The following is a 17064-nucleotide window of genomic DNA, read 5'->3' on the forward strand; positions in this document are numbered from 1 at the left end:
TTGGTCTGGGCTGGTTTTGATTGACAATTGGTTTACTGGCATCTGTCTTGAATTTGAATGGTGATAATAACAGACACAAAAGTAAATTCCAAAATAGTTCAATGTTATGAAAACTTAACTAAGCTATTTTGACAACACAGTAAATAATGGAACTATTGCAAGATATTGATGAGAGAAAACTTCCCTCTCTCCAATATTAGCTTAATTAAAATAGTGGAAGTTTACCTATGTAAAATTAACAGTAATTCGTTTTGCAATGATAGATATTTAACTTTGGTTAAAAAATAAATGGCTTCTTTTTCGTAATTTTTCCAATCCTAAAGAGCCACTTTCCTATATTTAAATCAAAACAAAACCAAATGCATCATTTTTTAGTCAACATACTTCACAACGAAATCCATTTGTTATCGCCATACTTCAGTCTCCTTCGGCACTTTGTTAAAATGTTATTTCACAGGCGTCACACCACGTGCTCCTTGATTTATATCTCGCTTTCTTTCTTCCCTTTGTGTCTAAAACTTCGAAAAGGCTTACGGGAATTAAGTTTAATTAATTGGAATGTTGGTCGGAAAACGACGATGAGCAGCGACTATCTTGCTTTTTGAATTTCGATCGTTCGACGATGAGGTCAACAGACTGGAGTTTCTTCAGGAAAGTTCACGGCTCTTGCCAAACCAAGTGGCAGGGGCTTAGAAGTGCCGTAAATAGCTTCTTTACTCTGCCTGGTTTTACCGACGAACCAACATTTTGCATGAACGGACGAAAAAGTGATCAGAAAAAGCCAACACGACACTGTAAACGTTGCCGCAAATTGAGCCAGTTCGCAACCGTATTGAAACTTTGCAAATAAGACCGTTTTTCGGCGCGAGAACAATTTTTGTACAATTTGTACACCCTCTCAATTTTTTTCAAAATTCTTTTTCTTTTTTCAAAAATGACGGCTTCCTTATTTTTTAAACTTTTGTAACGGCTGTTCATTTCACGCAAAATTTATTGAGTTTAAAATAAGCACGTGTCTGAGCCCGCGTTTCTGACCGCGGGTCTCTGGCGCATGCGCAAACGTTTTTCATCCCTGTCTCCGAAACTAGTAGTTTCTCTGGAGAAATTGTGCTTCGAACGGGTACTGAATCTCTGGAAGAAAGTTGATATTACAGGTAGAAGCTTTTTTTTCTTTCTCGCAAGGCACAGGATTTGTTTTGCGTTCTTTGCAAAGGAAACCGACGGAGCAAACAATTCGCTATGGGCCTCCACTCCGGCGAGTGAAGTACCAAGCACAGGAATACAGGTATCGATCTGTTTCTAATTTTTGGCTTTTCAGTATATCTTTGCCAGCTATAAAGGCTTAGACGGGTCGCTTACCTTGATACAAAGCAAAGGAAAAATAAAGTGTTTTCTTTTACCCTAAATATTATTATTTAAAGTAGTACACAGACAGCAGCCGTTATAATGGCATCTCGCTGCGGCAAAAGTACATGAAAAATAGGTGTCCTGTCACAGTTGCCATGTTTTTGCCCTCCTTACTCCCAACTACCAAACAAATATACCTCCGTTGACCGCTAACTCAACGATCGACGCTGCGGGCACGAAAATTTAATATTTTTGTTTGGCCTCAACAGTGGCTATTTCATAATTATGCTTGTTTCTGTTGAATTATACAGTGGTTTACTCTTGTTGGTGGCTAAAACGGAAAGAAAGACTTCAAGGGTAAATCGCGTTCTATATTATAAAATATGGAAAGTAAAAAAGTTATTTTTACTGGTCGTAAATTTTTGGTTACTGATAAAGGTTTAAAACCAATTCTAAAAGTAAGAGATCCAAAATATTTACCTGTTGACGCTAACCGAATTATTTTAGAAGATTTAGAATCGGATTCTATGAAATTGAATGGAAGAAATTATCGTCAGCATTCAGATTTTAAAGAATGCTTTTGCTTGTCCAGATAAAAGTGTTCGTGAACTTAACAATTGTATTCATGAATTATGTATTCATGGTAAAGGAAAACATATTTGTTGGTCAGTGGTGTTACCCAAAAGATTGTCCTGAAGAACTTTCTATTGTTGAATATGATCCATCTAATAATAATGCTGCTGCTGCTTATAGATTTGTTTATGAATGTTTTAATGGTTTGATTCCAATAGGAAAGAAAATTGATTTTAGAGATAAAGATCAGAGTAACTTGAGACTAGATAATTAAAAGATTTCTTCTGGAAAAGGATGCTTAGAAAATCTTACAACACAAATTGAATATGATAAGTGGTTAAAAATTGTATGTACTGAATGTATGGCAAGATGGATTTTCTGCAATTTGATAAAAATCCTCGTATGAATGATGATAATGAGAAATAGAAAAATATGTGTGACTACAGTTGAAGGTTTCAATAATTTTATGAGTCTAAATGATGTTATAAAATGGTATCTATTTTGAAAAGAATGTATGTAAATGTGGTGGAAATGTTTTGAATAATAATGACAAGAGTTTTATTCAGTTACAAGGTAACAAAGTTGCTGTGATTAAGCAGTGTTTGATTGATAATGAGATTGTTTCTGGAGATGATGTCTCTTATGGTGTGTGAAATGTATGTAAAACTAATTTATATTGTTAAAATAATTATAGTATGGTATATTGTGTTATTATGATAATTATTCAACTTGGATTGGAAAATAACAATAATTTGTGGTGTTTGTAGACAGATTTTGAAAAAGAAGATTGAAAAGACTGAGATGAGAGAAGAAATTGAAAAAAATTAATATGTGGTGATAATGTGAAGGTTTGGTTGATTTTGGAGAAGATGTTTGTCTTTTTTGTATGGAAATACTTGTTGAATATGAAGAAGATAAAGAGGTTTGCTGCTTAAATTCTTATATACAATGTGTTGGTTATCAATTCGTTTGTGTTGAATGTGGTTTTGTTGAAGGATATGGATTTGTGAATGAATTCATTGACTACCAAATTCAAGTTCAGGAATAAGAGTATTTAATTCACAGAAAGTATCATATTGAGAGAATAATAAATTATTTGACATTGAAAGAGAATATAATATTCAGATCAACAGAGACATCATCAACAGAATAGAAAAAGTGTTTTTTGTTCTTGATGAATGGAAGGGGAAAAAAGAAAAGAACGATCAACATGAAATTTGCGATAAACAAGATTTTCTCTTTCATTGGTATTAAGGCTCATTGAAGCAACCAAATGGAAGAAAATGATGAAAAGATATAAGCAATTTTGGAATAAGGCTTTAGAAGAAAGAGGAGATAATATAAAATCTATTTTGTGCTGAATTTCTTTCTTTATTTGTTTTCATATTTGTCATGTATCTGACTATGTTTCCAAGTACTGGTAGTTTCGTTTGCTTCAGAAATTGTTTGTTGTTGAAGTTGGAATCAAGCGCATATGATCTCATTTCATTCAACATTTTTTCATATGATGTGAATGTGAATTTGCACATTAATATTTTATTTTTCTTGGAAAATTTTTCATTTTTGTGTATGCTGTCTACTACGCCTGATCCAGTGATTGAACTGAGAGCTATTGGGTTAAGTGTAGCAGCTCCAGCAATTGTCCCACTTACAATGAGAATAGAACTGGTTATTTCACAAATCAAGCTCACTTGTTTGAAATGTTTGAAAGTTCTTTTCAATAAACAGTATTTTTTACGATAGAATTTATAAAGGTATTCAAGTTCTGTTCTTGTGTCTTTATCTAATTCAGAATCGATATGGTTGAAGTTTATGATAGATAACGGGATCATTAATATAATGGTATGTGTGTATAACCTTTGTCTTACACTATCACTGAGCCATAAATTATTATCCAGCTACTGGCACTTTCCTTACAAAGTAGACATTGAATTTGTGTTGTGGACATTACATAGTGTCCTCAACGTTAAGGTACCTTTTTTTTCAGTTCCTGTTTACAATGTGCTGTATTTTCATGTGCTATTGATGCTGCTCAGTTAGTCTGATGTATACTCTATTTTAATCTCAAAACATTTACTAGGTGGGTTTTCTTTGCTGAGAAATTATAAGTTGAGAAGTGGTACGGACAGTACGTTGCGGACATTATGCATTGTGCATGTTACGATTTTTCTTTTATTCAGACTTTTGGAGTCTGAATAAAATTATTTTCCATAATTTTTTTCAAAAAAACTCTAACAACATGATCAAAGATACCATACAAAGAATGAAAGCATTCAAAAATTATTCCTGAAAAACAAAACTGTTCAGCAAACTTCAATTGCTGCAAAAAATTATAATATTCAACAATGATTTTATGTATTCAACTGCTGACCAATTGATGTACATGTAATGATTTGTATTTGATGTGAGCGATTTGAATTTGATGTGTCAGCAATTTGAATTTGATGTCAGCAATTTGAATTTGATGTGAGCGAATTCAATTTGATGTGAGTGATTTGAATTTGATGTGAGCTATTTGAATTTGATGTCACCGATTTGTATTTGATGTGAGTGATTTCAATTTAATGTGAGTAACTTTATTTTGATGTGAGTGATCTTAATTTGATGTGAGTGATTTTAATTTGATGCGAGTGATTTTAATTTGATGTGAGTGACTTTAATTTGATGTGACAGTGGTAGGCCACTGTAGATTTCTATTTGAGAATCTTCATTCAATGTTTTTTGTGAAATTTCATATAAACTAAATCTTGCTAATGAATTATAGCTAGATTTCAAAGACAATGCTGTTTTTTGATTTTTAATAACATTGGAATAATTATGATTCTAAACCTAAATGTATTCTTTCATGTTTTTTACTTCTTTTGAATCCATATAAATATCACCGCTCATAGTTCTGCCAGAAAGAGATAAATAATGACCACTTTTTTCCAATAATTATTCACAACAGCAGGTGTGGCTTTGCTTAGAAGAGGTTGGGCAAATTGAGCAAGAGAAACCCAAAGCGAACCTCCATATTGAACAACTTTCCAGTTTTTTATTTTTTATTTTGTTTACTTGTGCGTTTGGGTGCATTAGTTCATCATGACCAGAAAGTTTCCTTGCACTCAGTCCGATTGTTATTGTAGATTTGTTTCCTATTGCATTTCAAGCAAGTTTTTGTATTTGATTGTTGCTTAATTTAATGCCATACAGATGATACTGAGTCATATCTTATATAATTATGATTGACTACTTAAAGAACCTTTAAAAACTGATTATCATATACATGTAAATGATACATGTACTCGGTTAGTGAAAAATAAATGTCATGTTGACACGGATGATACTCAATTAATGAACATTTTTATACTTTCATTTATACTCTCAGAACAGCTTTTCCAGACACATTATCCACAGATAGTTCTTTTTGAAGCACAAGAGCATACAAAAAGTAGCTATTTGCTGCTACAGCAGTCAGCGTATAATGGACTGTAGTTCAAGTTTTGTGCTTCCACTTTTCAATTCAACTTCTTGGTTGGTCAGATCTAAGTATAGAATGCGTTAAAGCTTTTCAAATGATTTAACATTAATTGTTGGGCCACAGCTGAGAAAGTCATGAAATTGTTTGCTGGATCTTATCAATGTTCTGTATGTTTTTGCCACTTCTCTGTCTTGTCTCATTCTCTGTTGTGAATAAAAAACACCACCTTTCACTTTGCACCAGCCACGTTTGATCCAACTTTATAAGTATAAAAACAAATGGATTAAATTCACATGGTTTCCAATATTTTTTGTTGTATTGAGAGCCCAAATGAACACGTGGCTTGTCTTGGTTTTCTTATTGCTGTGCTTATCATAAAACTTCCATCTGCATTTTGTCTGGGAATACTTTTCACAAGTCTTTCTTTCAAATAATTCCAAGAATTTGGCGTATGGTAATTTTTCAAAAACATCTGTCCACTAGTTGAATTAAATACCATTTTGGAATGAATCTTGTAATAATTAATCTTTCTGGATCAGTTACTCCATTAGCTCTGTAAATAACATGATCATCATATTCAAGTGATGCTGTGATTCTAATTTTTCCAATTGAACAAATTTCATCCGCAAATGATTTAAATAAACCAAACCTGTGAAAGCCAATTACATTAACTTGAGCTGCAGCTGTTGATGATTGAATAATTTTTTGACTTTTTACAAATCCTTCATAATGGTATACTGTATTTGGCTGGAACATAACATTTCATACTACATATTACTACAGTAGGCATGATTCATCAGCATCATTTCTCATAATTAAGTTGTGCCTGTTTGAAATCAAATTTGTCTTTCTATACAGTACCAGTATTTGTGTCTGGAAATGAAGAATTGTTGGTCCAACATCTTTTGCATAAGAATTTGTGTAAATTCAACAAGATTCTTCAAATGTAGGCTCCTGCTGATATCTGGTGATTGATTAAACTATTGTGCTTCTTTGATTATTGCAATATTGTCTGCAGCAGCAAATTGTGCATTAATTATCTGCTCTTTTGCTGACATAAAAATCAGTTTCAAAATACACATTATACCTGTCAGAACCATTACGAATATTGATGTTGTCGATATTGACCTCATTATTTTTGCTATTTCCCAACCTTTTCCTTGAATGACAGGTTTTTTTATCCCTGTGCCTTTTTTACTGAGTTTATCATAAATTTTTTCACCAAAAACTTGTCCAGTTTTTTCACCAATTTTTTCAGAACACTTTTCTGCAACTTTTGTTGAAGCCTTTTTTCGAATATTCTGTGCTGTTTTTCTAGCTACTGCACTTGCTATTTTGGAAAATAAATCACTTGAACCTTCACCAGTTTGATGAATGTTGTATGTTCCAGTGTCTCTGTTTTTGGTATGTCTCTGCATATTATATGTATACTATCAATCTTCTCTTTGAAAAACCGAAGTCAGAGATACAGTACAGTGCAGGTCAGAGTAATGCGAACCAAAACATACGCGAGTAACGCGTCAGCACCAGACGCATAAACGCGTCTGCGTCCATAGGCATATGGGTGAAGGACGCGAATAGAGCAAAGTCATCAGTATGTATGAGCTGGCTCATTGTTTTTTCTATTGTTTATATTTAATTGGTTTTTTTTTAATGGCCTGGCATTCTAAATTTAGTTGAAAGATCAAATTAACGTGGCGCATCGGCATGTGGCGGACGCGAACTGCTAAATTCGTTGATCTCACGCCGGGCAATTTTTGATCTGATTTGGGCCACTGATCTGTCCATAGTGTCCAGTCCTCCAAGAGAAACAATTACTCGGCCTTTCGTAATGCGACCAAGGGGGGATAAGCATGGTAAGATTTGTTCCATTTTCTTGAGACTGGTACCGAAAATGGATTTTGGCGCTAAAGAACGAAATTCTTCGATCTGCAAGCTCTATTTTGATATACAGCTTGCCTTGGTTACTATTGTTTTTCATTCATATTTCTCGCTTTTAAAACTTGTGTTTTCCTTCGTTAAAGGATTGTAACACCATAAACCGAATGAAAGGTTTTTTGAAGCAAATTTTCAGAGAGAGAGAGACTTTGTGTTATTGTTCTCTCTAGCCAAAATAAAAGAATATGATCTGAACTGTGTTTCTATCGTTTCGGTTTGTTACCGGAGGCCGTAGATTTTGAGCAAGGTCAGCTTTTGTCTACCTGTGTTTCGACTCTCCCGGAACACTCAATGGGAAGCAAGAGCAGGAAGAAGCCAAGACGTTCATCGAACGGTTCACAGTGTGATCGCTTTCCCGTCGGGGAACTGGCCAGAAGGAGAGCTACTTTTAGAGAGGAATATTTGTCGAAGTCCAAAGAGATTTCTGCCCTACAGAAACAAATTCAGCGACTAAAAAAGAAAGTAAGTCTTGGTATTATTTGTGGTGTACAGAAAGCGCTGAGGTAGTCTTAATTGTGATTTTTCGTGCCATGGTTTATAGAGCTTGTAAAACTAAGCATTTCAATCTGTTTTCAGCTAACTCGAGATTATTAATGGCCGTTCAGTTAAAAAATGGTTAAATGATTAATCCTTAATGTTCCGACACTTCAGCTTTTTTGTTCCTTTACTGATAAAAATTTTTATCATGATAATAACAGTAATGATAATAATGATAATTTTGCTTTTTTCTTAACCTTAAGAAAGAGCAGGCACTAAAGACTATAGAAGAATTGGAAACAGACCTGGTGCCTTTACAGAGAACACCAACATTTCAAGTGACTATGAATGCATCCACCATGAGAAAGAGAAGTCCTACTCAACTCACCAGTAAAGGAGTTTTGGATTTACCAAGAAGAAGTGCCAGCAGAAGGCAGTTAGAGACTCTCACTGCTGCAATAGAGATTAATGGAGGGTCTCCAGAGAGCAGGGCTCCTGCACTTGATGGCATGTTCGCGACTACTTGTAAATATGGCAAGATTGCCGATATATCTAGGTATGTTTGCTCATCACAAAAAGTCAAAAAGGCCACTGTGGCCAAAATAAAAATGCACTGTGCAGAGTATGAGAAAAGTGAGGATAATTTCATCCGTTCCCTTTCACTGCTTTATGCAGGTGGGGTTATCAGTAAAATTAAGTATCAACAGACAAGGTCATCTCTTGTAATGAAAAATACAGGGAGACATACCAAAAAGGGTTTTCTGTCAAAGAGAAGACTTACATATGGGTGGGGTATTCCAGTTCCTAAACCCCTTCCATACAGTGTCCTAATGAACAAAATTGAAGAACTTGATATGGGAGAGGTTATCTCACTAAGAGAAACTTTGTGTCATAACTTACCAGTAGACCAACAAGTTGATGGGGTGTATAGGAACTTGGAGAGTTTCCTACTCATGCTCTGCAAATTCTATTTTGTGACTGATGAATACAGGAAAGATAGTGACAAACTGACCTGGTTTGGTGAGAGGGAGGGAACATTCAAGGTTGCCATTGGGGGTGATGGAGCTCCATTTGGAAAGTGGGACCAATCAATGTCCTGGTTAATTAGTTTTTTAAATGTGGGACCGAGGGTGGCCTCTCCCAATGACAATTTCCTGTTGTTCGGTGCCAACTGTAAGGAGGATCATGAGGTGGTTGTTAGATTCACAGAAAAGTTAGCAGCGGACATCGAGGTAATTGAGAAAAAAACCTACACAGTAATGGGGAAGGATGTTACCTTTACATTTGACCTTATTCCAGGGGATATGAAATTCCTGGCCTTTATCAATGGGGAATTATCTAATTCAGCAAAGTATTTTTCCAGTTTTGCTAATGTTTCTCAAAATGAAAGTAATTCCCTTACTGGCAGATTTGGAGTAGATCAGGATTGTAAGTGGAGACCCTGGCAGTATCGCGAAAGAATTACTACTTCAAAGCAGGTTGTTGAATTCAAAAGAAAACTCCCCACTCATTTAGCTAAGAAAACATTAAGGAGTAAAATCACACAATTTATTGCTGGGAAAAAATCCAGGCAAGAATTTCAACCCTTTATTGGGAAGCTCTGTGACAAAGAGGTTGTTGAACCACTCCACTTGAAGAACAATGGGGTGCAGTATTTACATACAATGCTGCTTGACGTTGCCATTTCTTTCAGTAACCTTCCCAATAAATTAAACAGCCTTAGTGAACTCCCCCAAAACAGTGCAATTTTCAGATATATGAAGGCTATGGAAAGTGATGTCAAAGCAGGGAGAATGAGAAAACAATTAGGCAAGTGGCTTCTTGAAGACAGGGGTAAAGATAAGGATTTCACTTATCGCTTAACTGGTAAAGATTCACGGTTAATCTTACATGGGTTCATGTATTTAGTCAAAGCAATTCAGGGTGACTCAACAGACCCAGAACTTCTACTGAAACTTTTGAAAATTGTCTTTATCGGTACTAAGCTCAGGGATTGTGCTGCAATTTTTTCAATGTACCATCTCACTGAACAAGATCTTGCAAACCTTTCTCAGTTGTGCCATGATTATTTCACTGCAGCTGCTTTGTTTGGTTCTTCAGTATCAGGCACTGTATGGAGTATTGGACATTTAGTCTATGCTCACTCTAAGCTAATGTTTGACAAGTATGGTACAGGGTTGGGTATCAACACAATGCAGGGCAGGGAAGCTAAACATGTGCAAATCGCTAGCTTTGCCAGAAACAGCCAGTACAAACAACGTTGGTATCAGGTTTTTAGACATGACCACATTAGCAAGTTATGGCTTCCTGTCAAGCAACCCTCACTTTTAGCCTATCATCAGTCACATGACACTCTTATTCCTACTCGCATTAGTAAGGATCCCCAACATTACTGCTATTGTGGCTTGGATAAAGAGGCTGACAGTGAACTTTGCTTATTCTGTGGACATGAACTCATGCAGGAGATTAAGAAATCTGTATGTGATGGCAAACCAACACAAGAATGTTTGAGGTACTCCAGATGAATTCAACATGTATTACCTCAAGATACAGTCATCCTGAGTATCTTGTGCGAGGCTGTACCGTGTAGAGATAACCGGGCTGTCCTTGAAGACTAATAGTTATAATAAATTGAGTTGATCAATTATATAACATTTCTGATTTTCCAGAAGGATCATCTTTTTCGAAGTTCAGTTGTGTAGCAATGTAGGCTTTGTTTTCACTTGACAGAGTTGGAAATTTAGCTGTTCATAATGCCTAGGGGCAGCCAAACGTTTTTCTAACAGCATGGCCTTGTTAAATGTGTAATTGTGTTATAAAATCTTAATTATCATTAAAGGATGTTCTATTTTAAACTTAAATGACTGCTCTGTCAGTTAAAAAATAAACTGTAATTCAGTTAGGTGTTCCATGCAATTTCAGGTTTTAGTTATTATGTCAGAAAAAGCACATTGTAATCAACAAACATGAATTTTAAAATGTTAGAGTATAATTTGTAACCCCAAAAAAAAAAAAAAGGCCTTGATCAGGACTTTATTGAGATGTTTGTCTCTGAAATCATTAAAGGAAAATGATTGAGCAATGGCAAGTGTCATTGATATGAGTCCTTTATTCAATGTTGACGGATCCCATAAGAATTCCAGTGTCCATAATGAAATTTTGCCCTCAAAATCTCCTCTTTACCTTTGTAGATCACAATTCCCTTCTTCTGATCATTGACAATAAGTTTTGCCTCTCCTTTTCCTTCACCAAATTTTTTTCTGAATCCACCACAATCTTCAAATTGATCAAAGAGATTGCATAACCTTCTAAGGCTTGAAAATGTAATGGCCACAGATCCTGGTTTGGTTTCAACCTCTATCCCATACCTTGTCACCCCAAGAATCTCCTTTTCCAGAAGATCAAAGACCTCCTGTGGCATGGGAAGTTCGAAGCAAACCATCCACGGATGTAGTTTGCTCATTCTTGGGCTTAGACGGCGGTATATGGCAGTCTTTGCGCGAATCATGCATCTTTCTAGAATGGGGTAAAGTTGACCGATGCAATATTTTGGTCGTTCACGAATACCTCCAAACTTCGCTTTCACTACCGCTTCGGAAAGCTTGTTAAGCTCTTTAATAGTAACATCTAAGTCCCTTAGTCTGTATGCGTTTGATATTCGCCGCTCAAACTTTGATTTTTCCCGCTTCAGTGCCTCTTTTATTGAAATAATTAGTTCCCCTTCGGTAGCTTCAGGTTGATCCGCCATGTTGAATTTTGTTCAACTGAACCCCAGATCTTCCGCGGCCAAAATAAAAGTTGGCCCAATTTCGAGCTATAATTTCCTGGCGTGCTGTCAAACAAATAGTAAACTATTAGCCAGTCTTATGTTAACAGTAAACGGGTTTGATAAAACAATTTGTTGCTGTGTCTGAATTATCTCTTTACAGCTTTTAGAACCGACGATAAAATTTTGCTTGCCGTGACGCTGGCAGTCCGGTTTGAAATCACAAAACCTTTCCCAGAATAAAAATTTAGATTAATAAAACAAACATCGAATGGCACCGTACTCTCGATACCAAACAAAAATCTGAAAAAAGCTTCCAAACTGAACTTACATGTAGAATAAGATTATAAACAAGAGTGAAAAGGTTACGCGTCGTAATCATCACACATGAACTTAATGCCGCGAAGCTTTTTCGAGTTTCGTAACCGTTGCAGAACGTTCCATGCGGGGTTTGGATTGAATATTTTTCCCTTGGCTGACTACTAGATCAGCTCGGGATCCTACGTAAACCAGCAGCATTTTCGTTCGCGGTCCTTGCTTCTTATTTATTTGAAGTAACCATTTGCCGAACTGGCTCGTTGGCAAGGAAGTGCTAAATTTATGTAAAACCCTTCCACAATCTTCAAAACAGTCTGATCGCGAGAAATAGTCTTGCGTGGAATGTTGTCTACCATGAGTATCGGTCCGGCCGGGCTCGAACCCTCTCGTTTGTTTTGACTGAAAGGATTTTGTGACGAGATGTGACAAGATCAGATTTCAAGTTCGAACGTATGCTAATTTGTTGAACACGTGAACTCGAAAAAATGATTTTATCAGGTCTCTTTCAGCGCAGAAGCGATGCTGTTTTTTCAGCCGGCCGAATACTAAACGGACAACTTTGGCCATTCTAACGGACGACTGTAAGCCGTTCGAACGGGTTAAGATTTTTCTCAACGGATTTATACAAAAGCCGTTCAAAGAGATGACGATTTTTTTTCTGAACGGATTACCTAAGCCGATGGAACGCATGCAATTTCTTCTGAAAGGTAGCACAAGCCGTTCGAACGCGGGTTAATTTTTTTCTGAATGTATTTTCCAAGCCGCTAGAACGGATACATTATTTTTTTTCAGAACGGATGATAAACAGCTAGTGAATTGAATTCCGTTCGGGAGATTGAAAAGAGGTCAAAAGAGGTGTGACTTTATCAATCCATTGTTTACCTTTACAATACTGAACATCCGCTTGATAACAAAAGTATTTTTTTTGCGCGGCGTTAAAACTTCGATTGAAAACATGGTAGTTTGCTATTTAAATCACCTCTTTACGCCTCATCAGAGTTAATAGAGAGAAGTATTAACTCTGGCCTCATGAAACAAGAGATCTGAATGAAATATACAAGTCGTATCTCAAAGGCTGTAGAAATGGTTAAGGCTTTGTTGGATATGTATTGGATATGCATCTGTCACAAACTGCAAACCGTCCAAAAGTCATTTCAAAGTAAAAACAGTCTGTAGGTCAGTTATAATTTTCTCGATCTTTTGCGCGCGCCGCGATAATTATGAAGAGGGAAAGAACTCTCTGTTACAAACTGCAAACCATTGTAAAGTCATTTCAAAGTAAAAACAATAGGTCCAATTTTTTTTTTCATCTTTTGAGCGCGGCGCGAGAATTAGAAAGAGGAAAAGAACTCTTTGTTACAAACTGCGAACCATTGTAAAGTCATTTCAAAGTAAAAACAGTAGGTCCAGTTTATCTTTTTAGATCTTTTGCGTGCGCAGCGAAAGTTATAAGGAAGGAAATATATCTGTCACATACTGCAAACCGTTCAAAAGTCATTTCAAAGTAAAAACAGTTGGTCGGTCGGCTTACGTATAATGAATTTGATTGCGCGACTCTGCTAGCTATGTTCTAAAAAATTTTAGAACATAGCTAGCAGAGTCGCGCAATTAAATTCATTATACGTGAGCGTGCTCAAAATCCCGATAGTGCACGCTGATAGCGTCAGCAAATCCGACTTCGCCAGAACTTTTTTTTTCGCGCGAGCGGCCATTGTTAGCACGGGGAAAAATTATAGATTTCGCGACAATAATGGATACAAACAGAAACTCGGCCTACTAGTCCGAAAACGAAGACAATGTTTCGACCTTTTCCCTTGGGCTAGAGCTCTTAAATGAGGCAGAATGAGAGAAAAACAAAGGAAAAGGAGACTCGGAAACAGCGCCGTCACGATTCGCTTCAACTGATATTGTTGTCCGTTTTTCGCGTTGGATTCGATGCACAATTCCACCGGCTATGTTCTAAAACAATTGGTTCATGCTTTCAGCTGTGCACTATCGAGTTATGGAGCACGTGGGAAGTTTGGAGAGCAGTCAAGAAGCTAGAGTTTCCCTCGGCTATCGCCTCGGGCAACTCTTACGCTTCTTTCGTGCTCTCCAAACTTCCCGCGTGCTCCATAACTCGATAGTGCACGCTAACGCATGAACCAATTGTTAATTAGTCCATGTCGTTTCTAGAAAGGAAAAAGTTGCTACTGACCCTTAGCTTCACTGTGTCATTTTTTACCTTTTTTATTAGCTGTTTAATTGATTTCCCATTTCTTTTTTCTGTTTGAGGGCGTTAAATATATGCTTTTCCTTTGGGAAAAGCGAGGTGTTTAACAACAACAAAAAATGCGTGCATTTGGAAATTACAGAAGGATGAGACCAAATAAGGAAAGATGAGGACTCGACATTATACTATTTTTGATGTCATGAATATTCATGAACTTCAGCTGTCTTCACAGAAGGGCTTAGTAAATCATGAAAAAAATCACAGGAAACTGTGAATAAGTCACGGATACATTGCGTTTGAACAGGTTTTGAAGATAATCAATTTCCAATGGGTAACTCCTGGATACAGTTGAAAGTACATGATATTATTTTGAACTGCTGGGGTGACGTCGGGTGAACGGTCAGAATTGACATTTTAGCTATCGATCAGTACAAAATACAGACTGCAAACCGGCTACGCAATGCAGACTAGGTACAAAATGCAGACTGCAGATTGGGTTCAGAATGCAGACTGGAAATTTTGAAAACTGTTTTTTCGCCTGATAAGTGGTAACAAATGTCATCTTACAACTTACCGAGTGTCACGCAATCGCCTTTTAGCAATCACTTACATGTTAATTTGCACTATTTAAACAATAGAGTGTTTCTGTCGAGGAACTATCGGCTATAGCTGCCCCCCGGAAATTTGATGTTCTTAAAAATATATTTCCCCGAAAAGCGAAGCTTCTAACTAACTTCGCAGCCCTCAAACCATTAATTTTCTTTTTCTTTAAAAATGGCGACCTAAAATCATGAACTTTGGCAAAGAATGTTTTACAAAAGGCTCTAGAAGACCACATCTCAGACGTCTTTTTAGGCAGACTCTCCGTAAAAGTTGAAAGTAGAGGTCTGAAAAGAACCCGATGAAAAGTTCTGCATGAGCCGCGCTGGTTTCGTGAACGCTAACATTGGACTGTTGATTAATGCAGCGAGTTTCGTCTTGGCTCTGATTTTGCTGCAGTGTTCCAAGAGAACTTCGTGACTGAGCGGTGACTCTGAGCGGTGCAACAGCTTGGCTCGCTGTCACTGGAACCACAAAATTGCTGATTATGGCTGAGGACTGCACTTGTTGAATTGTCAGTCTTTCGCGGTACGAATCGATTGAGGCATAACTTTTGTGGCCAGTAACACTTCTTACTCTCTCGAATTCTCCAGGCCGGCTGCTTTGAGGATGGTTACTGTTGTCGTCCGAATACAGTGCGATGCGAAGTGAGTAGACAGACTAGCTTTCTTATTCATGCGGCCGAGTAAATCTTGCAAGGTGTTTTTCCCTAAAGGGACATTGCAGTACCGCACCGCGTCGCTTTCGTTAAATTCACCGGTGCTGTTGTTTCTTGGCCTTTGCCGTAAGGTGAGCAGCTGGGGTTTCGCTTCTGCAAATACTTTTTTATACATCTGACTGTACATCTTTCCGTATTGTCTGGTCTCTCATACATTATGGCTTGCGAATTATCTAAGTTGTCACGGAAGCCGCCAGGATGATTTTTTGTCGCTCGCTCTCGAAGGGCAATATATTCCAGGCCGATTGCGGTTTTTCTGAAAACAATTTCTTTCTTTACCATATTTCTCTGGTTTCTCGGCCTCGCCTGCCAAAGTAGAGCATCAGATAGAACCAAGCAGTCTGAACTAGACTTTTAGAATTGTCGTTTCCTAACTGCTTCGCCGTAAACAACTGCTGCACATCTTCCCGCTCTAAGGCTTACTTGTGTTTTGTAGATGAGAACGCCCCCGTCTTCGCCAAACTTTTTAGGTGGTAATCTAAAGCCTCTTTAGATGGAACAAACACTTTGTTGTGTACGATGGCAAATGCTTTCCTGTGTGAAGCTTGACTCAGGTACCGTTCAAGACCCGCTCGAATGGCTTTCATGGAGTTTCGCGAATAGTGTTGCCCACTAACTGTACGTGCCCCCACGTAAAATTTGCGAAGGACTTCAGCAAGTCTTTCTGCCGGAAACTCTTCAGTGCTTTCCGTTATTCCTTTCTCTCTAGACCAAGCTTAAAGGTAAAAACAATTTCATTGAATTTAACTTTTATCCGTTGTTGTAGTTTCTTGGTGAGTATCTTTTAATTCGTCAAATGCAGTGTAACGTTGAAAAAAATATGTCCTACTAAAAGTTTCCTTACCTTCAAAAATTCCAACCGCATACGAAGTCGCCTACTTGGTTTTTTGGGGTATTTCCTCAATGACAAGGATAATCACATCTTCGCTGACCTCGGCGGATCGAGTAGCCTTACTTGTTACAACGAAGCCTGCTTGTTTAGTACAGAAAATTTTTCACCGAGCAGATGACACGTAAAACCATCAGAAAAGTAAACAGTTGACCAGCCACGAAAACAACGCTTTGCTTTCCCCTATAAAAGTTCGCCGGTTACTCATTTTAAGGATATATAACGATTGAAATACTGACAGCTCGCAGGGTGAAGAATGAAATCTTGAAATTGTATTTAAGAACGATTGTGGCCTGGACGCTTTGTTAAAAACAAAATATACCCGGGAACGGCGAGGAATATTCCACAATAATGCAAATGATGGCGAAAGATGATGACGGAAAAGCGATTGCACTAAGCGTCCTTATTCATAGTTACACCTTTAGTCTTTCAAAGAGCTTTGACTCGGTTACACATGTGCTAACTGCAATGAGTATTTTAATTAAAATCGAAGTCCTTCGAAGAAAGACTGAGTTAAATTTTAACGTCACAGCATTTCTTCCGAAATGTGATAGAGGCAGCATTCCCGTATAATTTCGGAAGGTCGTTATTGATTGGTCTGCCGTGGACATATCGATTTGTTTACATCTGAGTGAGTGACACATTTGCATATTCTGCCCCACGACAAAAAAATCAAATCAAAAAACATGTATGTATGTATCAGTTATTTTGATTCTTTTTTCCCATAAGGAAATGACACAAAATTAGATCTAGATTGAGGTACTTA

General features: G+C 37.1%; 1 protein-coding gene and 1 long non-coding RNA gene across 2 annotated transcripts in view; both read left to right on the forward strand.

Annotated features, from left to right (window-relative positions):
* The first annotated feature begins 952 nt into the window (after window positions 1-952).
* The window catches only part of LOC148731120 (uncharacterized), a 203410-nt gene continuing 187298 nt past the window's right edge, over window positions 953-17064 (forward strand). The window contains exon 1 of the long non-coding RNA XR_016001200.1: window positions 953-1285. This is a non-coding gene — a long non-coding RNA (uncharacterized LOC148731120). The remainder of the gene's footprint in view (window positions 1286-17064) is intronic.
* LOC148731121 (uncharacterized) lies at window positions 6962-11891 on the forward strand. The gene is made up of 2 exons (XM_088760048.1): window positions 6962-7780; window positions 8059-11891. The coding sequence occupies exons 1-2, from the start codon at window positions 7610-7612 to the stop codon at window positions 10318-10320; spliced, it is 2433 nt and encodes an 810-aa protein (XP_088616174.1). The 5' UTR covers window positions 6962-7609; the 3' UTR covers window positions 10321-11891.

Source organism: Stylophora pistillata, chromosome 5 (genome assembly GCF_964205215.1).
Source record: "Stylophora pistillata chromosome 5, jaStyPist1.2, whole genome shotgun sequence".
NCBI lineage: Eukaryota > Metazoa > Cnidaria > Anthozoa > Scleractinia > Pocilloporidae > Stylophora > Stylophora pistillata.